The 19,364-nt window shown below is 41.2% G+C and overlaps 1 protein-coding gene across 2 annotated transcripts in view; it reads right to left on the bottom strand.

Annotated features, from left to right (window-relative positions):
• Positions 1 to 468: 468 nt before the first annotated feature.
• The window catches only part of ASXL1 (ASXL transcriptional regulator 1), a 64,872-nt gene continuing 45,976 nt past the window's right edge, over positions 469 to 19,364 (bottom strand). Inside the window, exons 4-12 of one of the 2 annotated variants that reach the window (XM_036750346.1) lie at positions 12,398 to 12,518; positions 12,222 to 12,277; positions 11,545 to 11,638; positions 10,523 to 10,675; positions 8,427 to 8,590; positions 8,241 to 8,337; positions 7,368 to 7,473; positions 6,290 to 6,923; positions 469 to 5,669 (exon numbers count right to left, since the gene is read on the bottom strand). In XM_036750346.1, the coding sequence (XP_036606241.1) occupies positions 2,709 to 5,669; positions 6,290 to 6,923; positions 7,368 to 7,473; positions 8,241 to 8,337; positions 8,427 to 8,590; positions 10,523 to 10,675; positions 11,545 to 11,638; positions 12,222 to 12,277; positions 12,398 to 12,518 (4,386 nt within the window). In that variant the 3' untranslated portion in view covers positions 469 to 2,708. Of the gene's footprint in view, positions 5,670 to 6,289; positions 6,924 to 7,367; positions 7,474 to 8,240; positions 8,338 to 8,426; positions 8,591 to 10,522; positions 10,676 to 11,544; positions 11,639 to 12,221; positions 12,320 to 12,397; positions 12,519 to 19,364 lie in introns of both variants that reach the window. The other variant, XM_036750345.1, reaches the window with a different exon arrangement.

Genomic DNA, 19,364 nt, shown 5'->3' on the forward strand with positions numbered 1-19,364 from the left:
ACCTAAAAATCTTACAGTTAGGCTCCTCCACTATTTTTCTGTTCAATATACTTTAATTAGTGCACATGAATTATCTGAAATGTTATCAACAGTTTCCCAATTCTGATGGGTCTACTATCTCCCTCATCACTGTTTGGAGGAGGAGGGTTTTACAATTTGTGACTTAGGGCAGGGAAAGATTAGACAGCAGCAGACAGCTTACCTCTTCCTTACTCTAAAAGTTTCTCTCTCTCTCGATCTCTCACACATATATGCGTGCACACGCGCACACACACCCTAAGCCAATTTCACTAGTTCATGAGTTCAGTGAAGCAGAGGGTCATTACATCTGGACCAATATCACAAGATGTTTTTCATGGACAATGTAAAGAAGGAAATGAAGTATTCTCGCTCCTACTACCCCCAAATCAGTGAGATGTGTGCACTCCAAATAACAGACTACTTAGGAAGATAATTGAAACCACAAATGCAGATTTTACAGAAAGTTTATTTTTTCCAATACCACAAGGGACATACAAGAGCAGAGCAGTGCTTTCTCTGGACAGCTCTGCAGACCATACCAGTTTCAAACTGTACACTATAGTGGCCCCAAAGGACACAGCGAAGAAGGAAGAAGAGGCTCAAAACTGCTTGGGCTTCTCTGCTCCCTATCTTTGGTAAACAGGCTTTTGAAATTGTCAACTTGGACTTGCCAATACCACGTTTCAAATCACCACTTTGTTCTCTCTCATACTTCATATCACAAAGTTGCCACAATGGATTGAAGGGAAGAAAAGGGACTGGGGGGGGGTGCGGGGGGGAGAAGGGGAGGGATAGGTAAATGACCCTGACTCAACTCAATGAAATGCGCTTTTGCCATACAAATTTTATACTTCTTACAGAAGCGCTCTCATGGGGAAACTGAAATTAAACAGGATAGTCAAGTATATAACAAGGAAGGATACAAGAACTGGGGTTGGGGTGGGGTAGAAGGGAGGGGAAGAGGGGCAGAGCATGAAGACAAACAGGTGAGCCTATTCACTAAAAAGTGGCTGGGGAGGAAAACCAACATTATACCCTTTTATCTTCCCAATTCCACCATCCAAAGTCAGGCCAGACCAACCCACACAGCCACATTTCTAAAGATGATCAGGCTTACTGGGCCCCCTTAGAGTTCACCACACTGAATTCGAACCTGTGAGGACAACTCCTTGTGCTGCCCAGGAACATATGAGGGAGCCCCACAGCAATTAATACTGTCTATGACAAGGGGCACCTCCTTGTAAATGTTCCTGGAGATTTGCCATATGTGGCAGCAAAAAAGCCACGGCTGCAGAATTTATACCTTTAAAAAGAAGGCGCAAAGGAGCAAAATGTATTTGTTCGGTAAGGTGTGGGCAGGCTGACCTTGAAATTGCACCTGCAGCCAAGTCTGCCCACAGTTACCTATGTGAGAGAGAGAGCCTGGCGGATCTGACAGGATACGCCTCCTTGAGCCCACCCTCACATCGGGTAGACCAGAATACAGTGGCTCTGACTACAGATGTAAATTAGTAACTAACACCATTTGAATGCAATACTGCTGAAGACTGAAAATAAGGGAACAGACCTTTATGTTCTATGTACAATACGTCCATTTACAGAATTGGCCAGTACTGTGTACAACATATAAATACATGATAAAACATTAGAGATGCATAGAGTATACTTACAAGAGCCAAATATTTCACTTTATACATCCAAGAATAAAGAGTTAAAAATATAAAAATAAGAAACACACACTGCTTTAAAATGTAAAATGACTTTCACATACACAGGTGCGCTCTCACAGCTGCCCACTCACAGCAAGTCCAAAATGGCCTGGAGAGATGTCTCTGAGGTGGGAAGTCACTTGCCACACTACTGAACTCCTGAGTTACAGGGTCTTGAGACAGCAGCAGTGGCCTTTTAACAAGAAAGCTGGCCCCCTTCCCTCCCAGTTCTGAGCCCATAATTCAGGCAGGTCTACGATTCCTTCAATCCAGTGAGAGATGTCAAGGCAAGAAAACTTCCAAATTTGCTTCTCAGGAGTGGAAGGCAGGAACCACTCATGTTGAAATCCCCCAAGGCCAAAATGGCTCCCTCTAAGTAACCACCTAAACGTGGGTCAATAGCCCGGGCTTGGCAGGGCTGAGAGTTACTGCAATGTCATTCAGCTCTGAGGAGCTCACAATTTCTCCCTTTGCTTAGGAGAGCGGGGGAGGGGCGGGAGGGCAGTCAACAGGGGAGAAAAATGCTGACTTGTTGCAAAGTAGCAGAAAACAGGTGGCAAGAAGAATCGAGTGGAAGACTGAAATTGTTCTGTTTAAGCAAAGCAGGTCCTAACCTAACTCAGCCCCTCATAGAGAACTCAGCCTTCTAGCTCCTCCTCCCAGTTCTGTTGAAGGTCAAGTGGCTTCTACACAGGGCCCACTGGAGGGCAGGCTGCCTCTCATGGGAGGCACAACAAAGTCTCCATAATGGTGTAGAGCTAGAAAAACCCCTCCAGTAAGATGAAATTCTCTGCAGACCCGAGAAGCTTGTTGAACAGAAGGCTTGAGCGTTGCAGATTTGGGGGCAAGGCAGGGTTGGTTCCTGCTCAGTGTAATAGTGTCTCTATTATAACAAATAATATTTTCCTGTGTACAGATTTCAGATCATTATCAAAATACACACACTAAATATACATTTTTTTCCATGGCCATAATTTATTATCTCACCACAAGGCACAATACACAAAGCTTTGAGGGTCCTATACAGTCATCATGACAAAATGCCCCACATCCTTTACACATAATCATAGCTTTTAGGCTACAGGAGCATTTTAGTGAGATTTCTTCCATGTTGCTGCTATCAGTGAACATTTGCACAGAGAGTGATGCACTGTGGTTTGCAGCAAAGTTTGCTTTGTGGCTAAGCTGCATCACACTCCCGGCGAGGCTTCTGGGAAAAGCCGGTGTGCTAGATGAATAATTAAAACCAGTGGAATTCAACTGCAGCTTAGAAAGCTTCCCATAAAATGCTTGCTTGATATTGAGCTGGGAGGGGATGGAAGAAGGCTCTAATGGCTGATTGAGCCCTTTTCCAGGTTCTCTGGGGAGCTTGAAGAATGGCAGATCCATGACAAGGGGCATCCCTTGAAAATGCTCCATCAGTTCAAAAGGTTTGTGGCCAATGGCTTTCCTGTTCTCTGCATTACCCTTGGGTGGGCCACCCCCACAGGCCAGCATGTTCTCATTCTTGATGCTGCTAAAAGAGTTGGGGGGCTGCTTTGGGGACCATTCTGCTCTCGATGTCTGGACTCCTCCTCCTCCTCCTCCAGATAGTGTGCTTTTGCTTAGTCCTGGCTTCCTACTGGGAAAAACTGGCTCCACAGTAGGAATGTTGGGAGGCAGTGGCTCCACTGACCTGGAATGCTGCTGGGCCACAGCTGTGCTCCCAAGGAATCCAGAGCCAAAAAGCTTTTTCCCTTGTCCACCAACATAGTTTTTATCCACTGGGGCCCCACAGATTTGATTGGGACCAATGGAGATCACATTTGGAGACAAGAACCGAGGTATTCGCGAGGCAGTCTGCTTCCCTGGACTTCTACCCAGGGTTGAATCTACATTACTGTGTTGTGGCAGGTTGGGAGATATAGTCAACTCTTTTTGCTCTTCAAAACTGCAGGAAGAGAATTTCTCTTTGGACTCCACTTCTTCCAATTTCCCAGAAGATCCTACCAGATTTGCCGATGGCTGTGGGGAGCCTGAATTTGGGACAACCTTGGAGTTCTTTGGGGGAGTGCCAGGGAGAGCCTGGATACCCTTGGGCTTGGGAAGCACTGCCCCAGGATTATGGCACTCCTGAGGAAGCACATCCCTTAAAGCCCTTGGGGAACTACAGCTAGAGCTATTTCTTCCAGCAACATTTCTATTTGTCTCAGGATCTAGAGTGGATTCTCCAAAGGAGCCATTGCTACTCTGCTCCATATTTTCAGGTAATGGCGGCATAGCTTCCAGTTTGGTGGCACCATGTGCTGCTGGTAGGACCTTCTCCAGGGTCAAGTTGCCCTGAAGCAACTGCATCACCAGTGGATTGTTAGCCTCTACTGACGACACAGGACGGGTAAGGCATGGAGACCCTAGCTGTTTTTCAGAACTGACTTGTGGTAAAGATTCAGTGGGCTTCAGTGGGCCAGATACATGAGACACCCAGCTTTGAAGCTCAAGTCCCTTGTCCACTGCAGTTACTGAAGGCAAGTCTACCTCGCATGGCTCTCCATCAGTTTTTAAGGAGTCGGATTGATTCCAATCACATTTCTCAGCCATGCTCCCAACTGAAGATCCTTGTCCTACAGCTTCCTCAGTGTTGGGTTGGAAGCCCGGGTCTGGATCTGTCTCTACACTGTCTTCAGTTAGCTCAGCTTCCAAGTCAGAGGCTGTGTCTGTTGACTCACTGTGGGTACTCAGTGCTTCACAGTCTCCATTAATTTTAAATCTTTGAACTTCTTCAATCTGTTTAGAGACACTAGCTATATCTCCTTGTGTGGAGAGTTCCCAAAGCTGAGGAAGGTTATCAGAATTAATGCTATCTTGGGTAGCAGGGTGGAAACCAAGTAAATTCGATGTTTCAGTAGAAACCTTTTTCTCTGGGTCACTTACATTGTGGGGTTCAGTACATGAGGTGCTTTCCCTACAGTTCAGCTCTTGCTGCTGCACTGTCTGGCCATTTGATGGACCAGATAACCAAGGAGCTACACTGTCATCTTTCACATTCCCTTGGCTGGCACTGCTTTCCCCAGTGGGTGGATTTGAGTCATTAAGTCCTACTTCATTCAATGATCCATCTTGCTGCTTTTCATCCAATAACAATTCAGGGATTAGACTGGGTACCAATGAATGTATAGTGTCCTTCACAGTGGAATAAGAGTCCAAATTTAGGGCCTGGTCAGCTACTTTTTCTAAGACTTCTCCTACTTGAGACTGAACAGAATCTTTCTCTGACAGAACCATCTGTCCCTGTTCTTCACTCTTTTCTTTCTGAGAAGTCATACAAGGCTCATGTTCAGTCCTTACATCAGTAGGCAAATCAGACTTTTCACTCAATCTATCATGTACTAGGGTGTCAGGAGACAGCTGGACCACAGCATCATTTGGCTGGCTGTGAGAAACAACAGTGAGAGGCAATAAAGCCTCTTCTGACTCACTCGTGAGGATGTCAGTAACTTTGTGAAACACACAGCCTTCCTCTCCAATGGGAGGAGAGGACAAATCATCTTTCCCAGCTAGCAGCCAGTCTCCTTCAGGAGTCCCTGTCTCTAACAGGGCTTGCTCCCCATCTATGATATGACAAGACGGCAATAGTTGTGTTCGTTGTAGATTTGGCGCACACCTTCCGTGAGTCCTCTTGGCTCCCCTGTGCTCGGGATGGTCACTAGCCTCACCTCCACCGCCTCCTTCGTCACTGTTCCCTCCACCGCCTCCCCCTGGCCCACCCCCACCTCCGATGGAGGCTGTGGCAGCTTCTCTCTGGGCTCGGGCTTGCAGAGCGTGGGCCTTAATGTCTGCGAGGGTTCTGGCACCAGTTCTGCCCCGGCTGGAGTGCTCTGTGTTGGGGACAATCCGGGGGCATATCTGGTAAGCGGGCTGACCTTTAACCACCCAGGGCGGTTTGATACGTGAAAGTTGAATCTGAAATGAAAAGAACCAGAAAATATTTGATTCCTTATTCTGGTCCACATTTATCCCCCATCTTAGGTACAATTTCTATTCCTAGAAGGTAAGTTTGTTTGTTTGTTTGTTTTTTTAAAAAGAAAAATACTAATGGTTGTGGCAACTGCCCACAACTCCTTTCGCAAAAGGATTCTTTTCAGGTACTTCCTCCTCCTAAACTAGCATGACATACTTCTAAATTTAATTTCTAGCAGGATTATATGAGTCATGACACAAACCTAACATTAAAAATGCTGAAATACCAATAAGACATAAAGAATTCTTCACTCTAGAGATAATTTGGATAGAATAGTCCAAACCGATAAGGGAATGAACCTTATTCCCTTAACTAAAAATAGTAAGGGCTCCAAAATATGAAGATGGCTAGAAGGACTACTGCAGAAACAAGGATTTTAGCTATAATGCAGAAAATGAACACAGCCTAAAAAAATCTCTCAGCCCCAAAACTACATTCTATCTAATATGTAGTATCCAAGCCCTTAATTTCCTGCAAATGAGACTCTATAAATCTCATGTCCATCAAAGTCAACCCGATTGGGAGTACTCAGATGTTAAACAGCTACCAAATAACTCCTTACCCGGATGGGCGGGACTTTGGGCTCCTCTTTAGTAGGCTGCGGCTTTTCGGGGTGAACACTTTCAATTGTGTTACGAAAGGACTGACGATCTTCAAGCCGGGGCTTCTTTTCGGGAAAGGAGGAAGCAGATGCCTGCTCGAAGGACTTCCTTTTCTGGTCCTTTGCCTCTTGGTCAGTATTCTCCTGGGGCAAGCTGGGAATTCTGCTGAGAGAAGTGGAAGCTAAGGCCAAGACCTCTGGACTGTTTTGGATCCTGGCAGTCATGGTCACAACTGGAGTCTCTGGAGCGTCTGGTTTTAATTCTGTGGAGGACACACCAGGCAGACACGAACTGCTTCCTTCTGTCAAGTCTGTTTCAGCCTTTTCTTCTTTATAAAGGGAGGAATCTGGCGCCAGAGGTGTTGTCTCCTTAGTGGCTTCTGTTTGTTCAGGTTCGTGTTTCTTATACAGACTTCTCCTGGCTCTGCATCGAAGGTCTGGCCTAGAGCGTTTCTTGAAGTGGCCATCCCGCTGACGTGTAGCAGGACTACGCTGTGGTCGCATTGCTTCCCCTGGAACGCATAAGCCACCCTTGAGTTCAGCTTCCTCTTGGCTAGAATTCTGCTGCTGTGATTCTTCTCTGGTCAAACCCAACCTGCAAATGAAAATCATGTAAAGAAAGTTATAGGCCAAAAAGATCTTTTCCATTTTATAACTTTCCTGAGCATAGACAGGTTAAACTATCTTTGAAATATTCACATTATGAAAAATCTTTACCAGCTCAGAAGAGTCAAAAGGCAAATCTCAAGTGTCAAGATAACAAAAGCTGTCAAAATAAAAAGGGGAATCTGCATAGTGTCTATTAGAGAAAAACCACATGGACACTGCATAGTATATGGTCCCCAAACCCAGGTAGTTCCCACATACTATAAGGTTTCTTAAGGTTAAACCTGGGATGTGAATTAGCCTAACCTGCTCAGATGTTTCACATTACTTCTATGTATACATGTATGCATGTGTTTATATATGCATGCCACTTTAAGATCCAATTTGCCTTCCTTTGAGACAAAATTATAAGTAAATAATTCCAAGGGCTTACTTTTGTCCATAGTAATCTTCAAAGAATTTTTCTTTCCACTGTTCTACCTTCTTTTCTTTCTCCATTTCCTGTCGTATTCTGACTTGCATCTCATGAGTGAATTCACCTGTAGAGGAACAAAACTCTCCTATTGAGTGGGCTATCATCATCATCACTTGGCTGCTCTCCTGGTACCCAAATGCCTTGAGCCTGCAAAGCCTATGTCCTCAGTCAGGTGGGGGGGGGGGGGAAGCTCCTGTTCTTCATCCCCTCTGTCCTCTTCATGTTCTTCCACAGTCTCCTCTAGAGAGGAGGTTCAGCTTCACAAATAGCTTCAAGAGAAACTCACTCCTCCCTAGAGAAATCAGCCATTCAACAGCAAGCAGCATATTTTGCCAAATGAAACCAAGAAATTTTTCTCCCCCCCCCACAACAATAAATGAAAAGGATCTAATGATCACACACAGAATGTTTAATAGTTTAAGAAACCGGATTATACTAGGGCATAAGGGTCAGAACTAGGAGTTATTTTCCACACACCACCACCTACTTTGTATAACTTAAGTTTAATGTTTAACAATGATTGGAATAAGGTGATTACTAACCAGAAAGAATAAGGATGAGGAGATACAGGAGAGATGTACACAAAAGTTATATAATGACATACCAGATAAAATGAGAGACAATTTTAAACCAAGAATTGCTAAGCATAATTTTATATCCTTTGCACACACGAATACCCATCAATCCATTTGTATTGTGAGTAAAGACTACTGGAAAATATTGGAATGGAGAGAAATTAATATCTGGGCTTTAAATTAAAAGACTATAACACTATGCATGATCCTATAGCAAACACATCTCAAGTTACTCAAGATGGTGGTATCTACCCACCATCAGCCAAGCGTTCCCGCCAACTCTGAGCCGCATGGGTGAAAAACTCGTTATTCAGAGCACTGCTGCTGAGTCGCATAAGGCCATCTGTCCCAACCTAGAGGGATCAATGCAGAAAGAGATACTTATGAGAGAGAAGAAAAAAGCCTTATACAGAGAGACAAAGGAGGAGTCACTCATCTCTACCTGTCTGTCGACCTCAGGCAGGAGGAAGAGGAGTTGTTGCTGGAAATGTGAAGGAAGGGCATTGAAGGTTCGAGAATTTATCAGGGCACGGAGGTTTGTGTTGACAAGGATAGAACCAGGCGTCTCAAAATCTATCTCCTCCCCTCTGTTGCGCTTCATTTGCCCTGCAATGTTCAAAGCAAGAAAGAAAACAAGATCTAGTGTATGTTTCACTTTCTCAAAGGAAAACCATATTCCAACCGAAAAACAGAGAACTTATGTGGCCCAGGCTGAGTAAGCTGCCCAGAACTTATCTACACTATAGATGATCTTCTGCCTCACTAGATTCAATTCAAGACCCTCCTTTCCAAGCTGCTTCTAGGCAGGACACTTGAGTTGGCTCTACACTAATAACAAAAAATAAAACTGTGTATTCTCTAGATTGTGTTGAGGTCAACAACACCAAAAAAGAACCCCATTCCACTGGAAAACTAAGCCAGCGGCCAGTCATTAGGTGATAGTCATTAGAATACATGGACTGCACTTGAGGACTGAAAGAGAAGTCTAGGAATAAACCTTGCAGTAGGATCACAGCTGCAAAGAATCCTAGAACATTTCATCTTTCCTCATTTTACAGAGGAGGAAACAGACCCAGAAAGGTCAAGCAGCACAGCTGGAATTCAAACCCAAGTCCTGACTCCAAGTCTAGTATTCTATTAGAAGAAAAGAAAGGTGTTTTTTAAAGGCTGGAATTAAGACAAGATGCTATGGACATACCTATACCTAGACAAAGATCTACCTCTGAATGTATCAAAGAACAGAATATTAGAACTAGAAGGAACCTCATAGAAAATTTAGTTGAACTCCAACAAGTTTATAGATGTGAGAAGTAAGGTACACAGGGGTGGACTTGTGCAAGGCAACCCAGATGATTAGGAAACAATTCCACAGGAAAAATGGAAAGGTATGGAGGTGTGGGTGGGGGAGAGCGGGTCACAGGTGACAACAGTAAGGGGGTCAGGGCACATACAGGTGAATCTCTAATGAAGAAAGCCTCCTGCTCCAACTACTGTGACTCCATTACTGTCGCAGTGGTAAAGAAAGGTTGAAGCTGGAGACCGCTTCTTCTAAGTGAATTCATTTGAATAGAAGCTCCATAAAAGCAAGGAATTTTAAAATTTTGTGCTCAGCGTCTGAAACCGAGGCAAGTGCTTAAACAATACTTGTTGACTAAGTGATTCTAAGAGTGACTCAGTGAGATGGGCGGCACAAGTATTATTATTCCCATTTTATGGGAATAATAATGTGAGAAAGCTAAGGTAACAAAAGGAAGTAATTTTATCATAACTAGCACATGGGAGAACCAGAACTCAGCACCAAGTTCAACTAACCCTACGCTGACTTAATCCGCCAGCAAAGCAGCACTTGGATTTCAGTTTTTTAGTACTGGGACTTGTTTTGAGTGATGACGAGCATGTGGCAAGGAGACAACTGGATTCCCATTTCAAAATGTGAGAGGTTTATATCCTAAAATTAAAGAGTCGAGCTTACTATTCCAATAGCCTTGTTGGAAAAATATACCATGTTTAATGGCACGAAACAAAATTACACCTCAGCAAACCACAAAGCTTTCTACTCAGCGTAACCACCGAAAAACAGTAATACCAACACTACCTCACATTTATGCAGCACTTCCGTATGTGTTATTCTATTGACTAGGTCGAGAAGAAGATAAGCAAGGTCAACAAAGAATAAGAACTTCACAAAATTTGGCATGTGGTTATTGACGAGGAAAAAAATGTCAGAATTGTTCACTGAAGGCGGAATGATGTGGCAGGAAGATCACTGGACGAGGAGTTGGAAGATCCACATTCTAATCTCAGTTTTGAAAAAAATTCACTGTTTGAACTCTGGGCCTCAGTTTCTTCTATAAAAAATGAGAAAGTTGTACTATATAAACTCTAAGGTTTTATCCAGCTCTGACATGACTATTAAAACGGTAGTGAAGGATACGTGGCTTATATGTGTATACAATCAGGACTCGTAAGCTCTTAAAGAAAAATTACACATTAAATGGCTATATTTTCAAGCAAATAAATCAATCTCTAACAACTTACCTGTTGCTGGTTTCCTGATACCTCGCAAGATCTGGGGAGGGTCACGGGTAATTTCCACCCGATTGCGCATGGCAGTGCTGCACAGGGCCAGGGAGCTACTGCTGCTGCTAGATGTGCTGCTGCTCTCTCCATCAGCATGTCGTCCAGAAAAACCTAAGAGCAAAGCGGATCACTGGCCCAAATGTGTGAAGCAGGAGCCAGAATGTTCTATGGACTTGTCTGAGAGCCTTGTTGAATACTTCTTAGGAAAACATGACAAAGATGGCCACACTACTGCGCTCTCGCTTCTGAGCAGATACCAAAAAATGAGTATATCCTAATTTGTAGAAGTTAAATAAAATCTTAAGAATCAGACTGATTTTGCATGATGCCTGAGTTTTCAAATACTCTTAGAACTGTAAGAGACCCAGGTCATCTACTCTCAATCGTACCTGAAATAGATAATCCCCTACAACATCCTACCCAGTAGACATCCATCCTGTCTTCAATGCCACCAGAGAAGAGGAACTCACCACCTCCTGAAGTAGCCCATTATAGTCTGAAACAGTTCTAGTCATTAAAAAGTTTTTCCTTAGAATGAGATTAAAAATCTTCCTCTCTCTAACCTATTGGTCCTAGTTCTCCCCTCTGGGGACAAGCCTAATACATTTAATCCCTAACTATAGCTCTTTACCTATCTGAAGACAGCAATCAATGCCCTGTTAATAATAAGCCTTTTTTTCAGCCTGAAGACTGCCAGGTCCTTCAAATGATTTTTACATGGCATGGGTTCAAGTTTCCTCCCCATCCTAAAGCTTGGCAAGGACAGGAATGACCATAGATTGCTGGATCAGAGATTTAAAACTAGAGGCAAATGGAGGCCATCTAGACCAACCTCTCATTTTACAGATAGGAAAATGAAACCCAGAACAGTTAGGTGACTTGTCCAATGTCACTAACTCATAATGACTACAAATCCAGCAGTCTCCCCACAACATTATGACATTCAGAAAGACTCCATCCAGCAAGAAATGTGCACAAACCTGATGCAGATTCCATGTGTGCTCCATTTACTTTCAGAGGGGTCAGGACAACTCGAGGTAGCATCACCCCAGTCTTTTTCTTCGGTTTGCTTGTCTATATTCCAAAAGATAGAGAAAAACTACTTAGACATATCCCAAAATATGGTCCCCTCTTTTTCTCCCACAGATCCTAAGGGATTTTTCAATCAGAACAATCAGATTATCATTACTTATTGGAACCGGACACTAAAATTATCTATCCAGGAAAGAATATAACTATCTGTTCTCTGGCTATTAGCCACATTTCTCTACATACTCCCACAATAATGACTTACATTTATACAGAATTTCTTGGTACAAAGTGCTTTCCATATACTCTCTCCCTTGATCTTCCCAACAGCTTCTGACATAGGTAGTCTAAATAGTATCTTTTTGAAAGATAAGGAAACTGAGACTTGAAGAAATTAAGTGACTTGCCCCAGGCCACACGACACAAGACAAAATTAGAATCTGAGCCCAGATTTTCTAAGTCCAGTGCTCTTTTCACTACACCAACATACCTTTTGACTTTTACACTTACAGATCAGTAGACAGAACTTTATTCTGCTTACTTTATAAAGAGTTCCATAATTCTCAATCTATACATTAGGAACTCAGACTTGCAACTGCCTATTTCCCTGTTCTCCAATCATTCATACCTGTGAAGCAGCTCTGTACGTCTCCCTGGGAGTAGAGATAGTTCTACCTTGAGACTCTGTAGAACAGGAGGCATTGGAAGAGGTTTCATCAAGAGATACTGGAGAAGAAAGAGTAGAAGTTCAGCCTCTAAGGAGGCTCTTCATACCTCTATAATAATTTTGCTCAAGGTACTTACCATCATTATCACCACTCACAGTGCTGGCTTCATTGGATCCACAGCTTTCTACATCTGCTGTATCCTCCAGCTCTTCTCCTTCAGGCACAGATGGATTTCTAGACCACTGTAGGGCATCTTTCTATAAAAATCAAACCACAACCAATGCAACCAAAGTCAATTAGCAATCCTTAAGTTCAAGAGACACATTCTAATTCCCAATTTCATATTGCTTCTGGGAGAATTTAGTATGTTAGGATGTGATACATTTCTAGCTGATCTCATCACCAAGTTCTTTAGACATGCACCTCTGATATTATAGGCTTAAACAACATTATAAATATCAGCATGTTAACACTTTTGAGGGGAAATTTTTAAAAATTCTGTTTCTTTTTCCTGTCCTTTTATCCACAATGGAAGGTTTATAATTCATAATTCATTCAAATGCAATTTAAGTACCTGCTACATCCTGAAGTACTGTGCTGGGCCCCAGTAAGTTACAGGAATAATTAAGGTCTTTGCCTTCACAGAACTTATAATTTAATATGAGAATATAACTCACAGAAAAACCTACTATAATTATAGAACAACAACTTAGAATAGAATATGAGAAGCAAATTAAGGAAAAGAAAACATCATGGGGAATATCCTATGTTCTCTCAGAATCCTTTTTTCTTGCCACCACTTAAACTATCAGGGTAGAATTGGGTAAGGTATGCATATGGCTTACTGAAAAGTCAGGAAATGTGAATACAGATCCTAGCTCAAGGCAAATCACTTAACTTCTTCAACCCTAGTTTTCTTACACACTACCTTCCCCAAAAGGGAGCTATACAAATGTCAATTATATAAGTTCCTACAGAATCTCTATTATTTTTCAAAATCATGAATTAAAGTTGGACCTACTTTTCACTATGTGACTTTAGCACAGAGGAAAAAAAAAACTCACTCTTTAAAGATAATCAACAAACTATGATCTGCCCCTTACTTAAATGTTGATCCCCAATAACGAAATCAAAATTTCCCTCTCTGTTAGATCAACTCAGTGACCAACTTCTCTTCTCATTTCTAAAATTTGACTAGTAATTCCCTAATTCCTTCGCAGCCAGTTATGACCTTTCTCTTCTACTACAATCATCATTTACTGTCAGATTCATGAGTTTAGGGTCCTAGTCTTTACCTTAATTTTGTATCTTACCTGGTATTGAACATAGATATCTGAACAGAATAAGGACCTAATAAAGATATGCTGAATACTTCCCTTCTCTCTGGTAGAATGCTGTATGTCAAATATGGTCATCATATTAAGTATTTTTACTTATCTGTTTTTCCTTGTTATGAAGGAGAGTTCAGCTGGGAAAGTAGAGAGTGGTATTTCCAGAATAGATTTTTTTAAATCACACTAATAAAAACACTTTACAAATTTGCTTCTATATAGTTTACAAAAGGGTTAACCTAAGTTTCTAAAATCACTAACATCTTCTCTGGTAAAATAAGAGACAAATTTTAAATGAAAACTCCATTTCTTAAAATTAAAAATTATTAGTCTTATCAGATTCATTAGCTGTAAGATATTAGACAGGCAGTCTAGTATTATTTGATTTCCAGACTCATAAAAGATTTTAAGGGCCTCAAGAATTTTTTTTAATATATTTGCAAGTCTGGTTTATATTTACATATTACTTTCAAGAAGTTTGATTAGTCACAAGAATATTTGCATGCATCAGGAAATACCTACTGTGTACAAGGCATTGAGGGGTATCAATACATAGAAAAGACTTCAAATCTAGTCCAGGAAGAGTACATTGACATATGAAACAAAAGGAACAGAACAAGAAAGCATATGCTAAGTAACTGACATATAAAGTATATGACACAGGAATTCAAGGGAAGGGAAGATCTCTGTGAATTGGCACAGTTAAAGAAGGCTTGACTGGTAAGAAAGGACTTGTCAGTGAACAAGAATTTATTAAGCATTTACTTTGTTCTGGGCATTTTGCTAAGTACTAAGGATATAAAGAAAAGCAAAAACATGGTCCCTGTCCTCAAAGAGCTCACATTCTAATGGGGAAAGACAATATGCTAAAAAAAAAAAACAAACAACTAGATACATTAGGTACATGTAAGAGATATACAAATGTAAAGGGAAGGTAATCTCAGCCCGCAGGACTGGGGGAAGCCTCTTCAAAGAAAAATATTTAAGCCAAATCTTGAAAAGAAGCCAGGGAAACCAGAAGACATAGGTAAGGAAGAAGCGAATTTCAGGTATGGGGATGAAAAGATGGAGAATCAGGAAGTGAAATGTCACAAAGAACAGCAAGAAGGATAGTGCTGCTGATCATGGAGTATGTGTAAGGGACTAAAGTGTAAGATTAGAAAGGTGGGAAGGAACTAGGCTGTAAAAGTTTCAAATGTCAAACAAAACCTTTTGTATTTGATCTTGAAAACAAAAGAGGGTCATTGGAGTTTACTGAATAGGACAGTGACCTCTACTTTGGGAAAATCAGCTGGGCAGCTGAGTAGAGAATGGAGTAATGTTCGAAGTGCCTTGAGACTACTGCAGTAATTCAGGTGTGGGTTTATTATCACACAACTCTGGGTTTATGAAACACTAAGTTGACCTGTTCATTTGCTTCTGTATATCATGTACCTAAACTGTTCCACTGATCAACTTCTCTTTCTTACCTAATACCAAATTGTTTTGATGATTACAGCTCTGTAGTATAGTATGAGATCTAATATTGCTAGGCTTCCTTCCTTCCCACCCCCCCCACCTCCATTCTGCTTATATTTTCGACCTTTTGTTTCTCCAGATGAATTTGCTATAAATTTTTTCTAGGTTTGTGAAGTAATTCTTTGGTGGTCTGACTGGCATGGCACTGAGTAAATAAGTTAATTTAGGTAATACTGTCATTTTTATTACATTGGCTCAGCCTACCCACTGGTATTGCCTACCCAGCAATGAATATTTCTCCAATTATTTAGATCTGTCTTTGTGTGAAGGAGTCTTTTGTAATTATGTTCATATAGTCCCTGTGTCTTGGCAGATAGATTTCTAGCCATTTGATACTGTCTGTAATTACTTTAAATGGAATTTCTCTGTCTATTCCTACTGAATTTTGCTGGTAATATACAGAAATACTGTTGTTTGGATGGGCTTATTTTATACCCTGCAACTCTGCTGAAGTTGTTAGTTGTTTGGATTACTTTTTTATTTGATTTTCTAGGGTTCTCTAAGTTGACCATGATGTTATCTGCATGTTTCCTCATTGCCTATGCTTAATTCCTTCAATGTCCCTCCATTCTATTCTCTTATATTTATCTTTTTTCTAAACCCTATCCCATTCTTAAAAGTCTGTTTTGTTTCTAACCACCACCTCCTCTGATCTATTCTCCCCTCTTCATCCACCCTCCTCCTTAGCCACTCTCCCTCTCACTTCTCTATTAAGATGAATTTCTGCACATGTGCACACATATTCTTCCTCCCCTACTGAAACAGTTCAGATGAGTGAGGTTCAAATGTTGCCTGCTCTCCCAACTATCTCCTCTATTATACATTTTCTTGGCTTTCCCAATAATTTGGTTTGGCACATTTTCTAGGTTATTGTGGAAGAGGTGTGCTAGGAGAGCTAGGGAAAAATGTTTCCTCTCACTCCACCACCTTGACTCCACCTACCTCAGGATAGTAAACTACATATAAATGATGGCAACCAAAGAACAGAACAAAACCAAAAAAATCTAAATATAATCTTCATTTACATTAAGAGAATCAAAGTATATTCACAACTGGGAGGTGATAATCCCACTTGTACTCTGTCTTGATCAGACTGAATAGTGTGTTCTGTTCTGGTGTCACATGGAAGGGCAATGATATATCCCAGAGCCTCCTGGAGATCACACCATATGGGGTTTAGTTAAATGAACTAAAGACAATGTGGAGAATAGATGACCCATGAGAGACATGATACCTGTCTTTAAGTATCTCAAGTACAGTCATGTGGAAGAGGTATTACTTATTTTTCTTGGCCCCTAAGGACAGAGCTAGGAGCAAGAGTTCACTGAAATGGAAATTTACACTTGGTAACTTTTCTAACTATACTTTTCTAACAATTATCCAAAAATTAAATGGGCTGCCTTGGAAAGCAGTGAGCCCCATTCACAGTTCTTCAAGCAAAGCCTGCATGGCCACTTGTCAAAGTGTTTTAGAGGGGATCTGTTTTCATGTGCTGGCTGGACTAGGGCACCTCTGAGGTCCCTTCTTCCTGTAAGGTTCTATGATTATGTGTTTGCTTTTCTTTTTTTTTCCCTTAAGATTACTCAACTAACAAACTAACTCATGTATTTTGAAAAGCAAAATGTTTTTCAACATTTTAAAAAAGAAAAACATAACTTGATATTTTATAGTAATACTAACATAAATAACACTAATTCCGACCCATCTCAAGTCACACCTGTCTTCTCAAACATCTCTTGGTGGCACCATTGTTTTGTGGATTTTAGTACAAGTCAGGAAGTCTCCAAGGCATATCTGGTCTGCTGAAAAAATTACATGGGGGATAACTCTTTCCTTAGCGATTATGGAGCCTTGACATAAACATAATACAGACGTATTTTATTTAATCAAAGTCAAATTATGATACTTCCTTGTGGCATAAAGATGACTGCAGGTTCTTGAAAGCTGTTCCAGCTAAGCAAGACCAACTCTTGGTAGGTCTTACCAACCAAGAAAATCTTTTGAGCAGAAACCTATTTGGAAAACTGCATGTCTGTTACCTAAGAAGCTGAGCTCTATTTGGGAAGACAGGCTTATCACCAGCATGGCCCTAAACTGATTAAATTTTTGGCCACAGTGGTTCACTAAGATCATTTATCAAATCATAAAGGGATTGCAACCTGCAATCCACTGACCCACCTACACAGATAAAATATAATAATGGATTCTTGAAGCAGCAAAATAATAACACCTTATGACATGTTTCTGAGAAAACACTGGGCAAAAATAAATAACCTTATGGGGACACCTCACAATTAGTTGACAACACAGTGGTTGTCACTTGGCCACATAATGTGTTAATGACATGACTGGGGAAACGTTGCTCAGGGTGACACTTTACCAGGAGATTCCTATAATCCTTCTAATCACACTGTGAAGCCTTCAGTACTTCTTGGGTAAAGGACCAATAAGATGACACATACTTCACACAGGGTTCTTTCTGGGAAAGTACTTTTAAGTCTTAAAGTACTCTACTCTTCCCAACTTCTCTAATTCTGCTGAGGGTCCCACCATTCTTCCAGTTATGATCCTTAACCTTTCCTCTCCCTCAGTTCGAAATCCAGTCCATCACCAAGTCCTATCAATTCACCCTCCGTGACATGTATCTCATCCATCTGCTACTCACTTACATAGCCAACACGCCAGTTCAGGTTCTCATTATCTCTTACCTGGACCATTCTAATAGTTTTCTAATTGGTCTTCCAGATTCCAGTCTCTCTTTACTGTACTCCATCCTCCTTATAGCTGTCTAAGTCAAAATCCTAAAGCACAGGTCTAACAAAGTCACTCTTTATTAGTGGCTTTCTGTCTCCTGGACAAAACACTAACCTCTGTCTGCTTTTAAAACCCTTTACAATCTAGCTCTAGGCTACCCTTTCAAGTTTTTTGTACATTACTCTTCAAACACTATATTCTAGCCCAACTGGTCTGCCTATTGTTTCCCACATATAACAGTCTATCTTAAGTCTTTGGGCCATTGCAAAAGTGGTCCATCATACTTGGAATGCTATCCATCCTTATCTCGGCCTTGTTGAATTTTTCCCTTTTTTCAAAGCCCAGCTCTAGTTGATACCTTGAAGCTATCCTCTTCTCCCCAGTTGTAAGTACACTCCCACTGGAAATTGTTTAGTAAATGCCATTGCTGCTGTTCAGCTGTTTCATTTGTGTTTGACTCTTCATGACCCCATTTGGGGGCAAAAATAATGAAGTGGTTTGCCATTTCCTTCTCCAGTTCATTTGAGGTAACTGAGGCAAATAGGAATAAGTGACTTGCCCAGGGTGACACAGCTGGTAAGTGAAGCTGAATTTGAACCCAGGCCTGACACCAGACCCAGCACTCTAACCACTGCACCACCTAGCTGCCCACCTTATATACTTTGTATTTAATTTTTTATGGACATATTACTACTCCTCTTCCAACAGCATGTGAAAAACCCCCTTGAGAGCAGGGACTATTTGATTTCTGTCCTGGATTCCCCAGTGCCTTGGAGTACCTGCTATCTGAGAGCGTTTAATAAACACTTGATGAATCAATGAACATGAGATAATCACTACTGTTGTTAATGATAATTATAATGTATCCACAATTATGTGAAACTGGTAAAAAAGATGGTATTATGTCCATTTTATAGGTAAGCAAAGTGAAGCTCAGAGGAAGGAGAGCATATTTACAGGGTCACATAGCTTTTTTAAGTAGGTGACTACAACTATCATCCAAACCATCTCACTCTCAAGTCCAGACGCATCCCAGTAAGCCATGTTGTCTTTCATTAAAACAAAGGATCAGAATTCTACTTTCCAAATTTTACCAAGGCAGGTATATATTTCATATAAAGTGAAACTGCTGACATTTGAGTATATTTTAATTAAGATTTTTTACAATTTTGAAAGTAAGAGGTTAGCAAGGGGAAGATTTTTATTCATGTTCATTTTCAGAACCTCTCTGTATGGACAGAACACAGACTCTGGGAGCACTGAAAGGTTTCAGGCTCCTAGCTGTGAAAGAAGGACATAAGAGGCCAGACATTCCACCACTACCCCTCCTCCACCCCCCAGAAGTCTGCAAAGCCCAGAACTAACCTCAAATTCAAAGTCAAGAAATAGGCTAGGAGAACGAGCAAACAAAAAAGAACCTGATCATAAAGAGCTATTATGACAACAGGGACACTACTCAAGATACAAGGATCGAAGATAAGAACGACTTGAAAAAATCTA

This window comes from Trichosurus vulpecula, chromosome 3, assembly GCF_011100635.1.
Source record: "Trichosurus vulpecula isolate mTriVul1 chromosome 3, mTriVul1.pri, whole genome shotgun sequence".
In the NCBI taxonomy this organism is placed as follows: Eukaryota; Metazoa; Chordata; class Mammalia; order Diprotodontia; family Phalangeridae; genus Trichosurus; species Trichosurus vulpecula.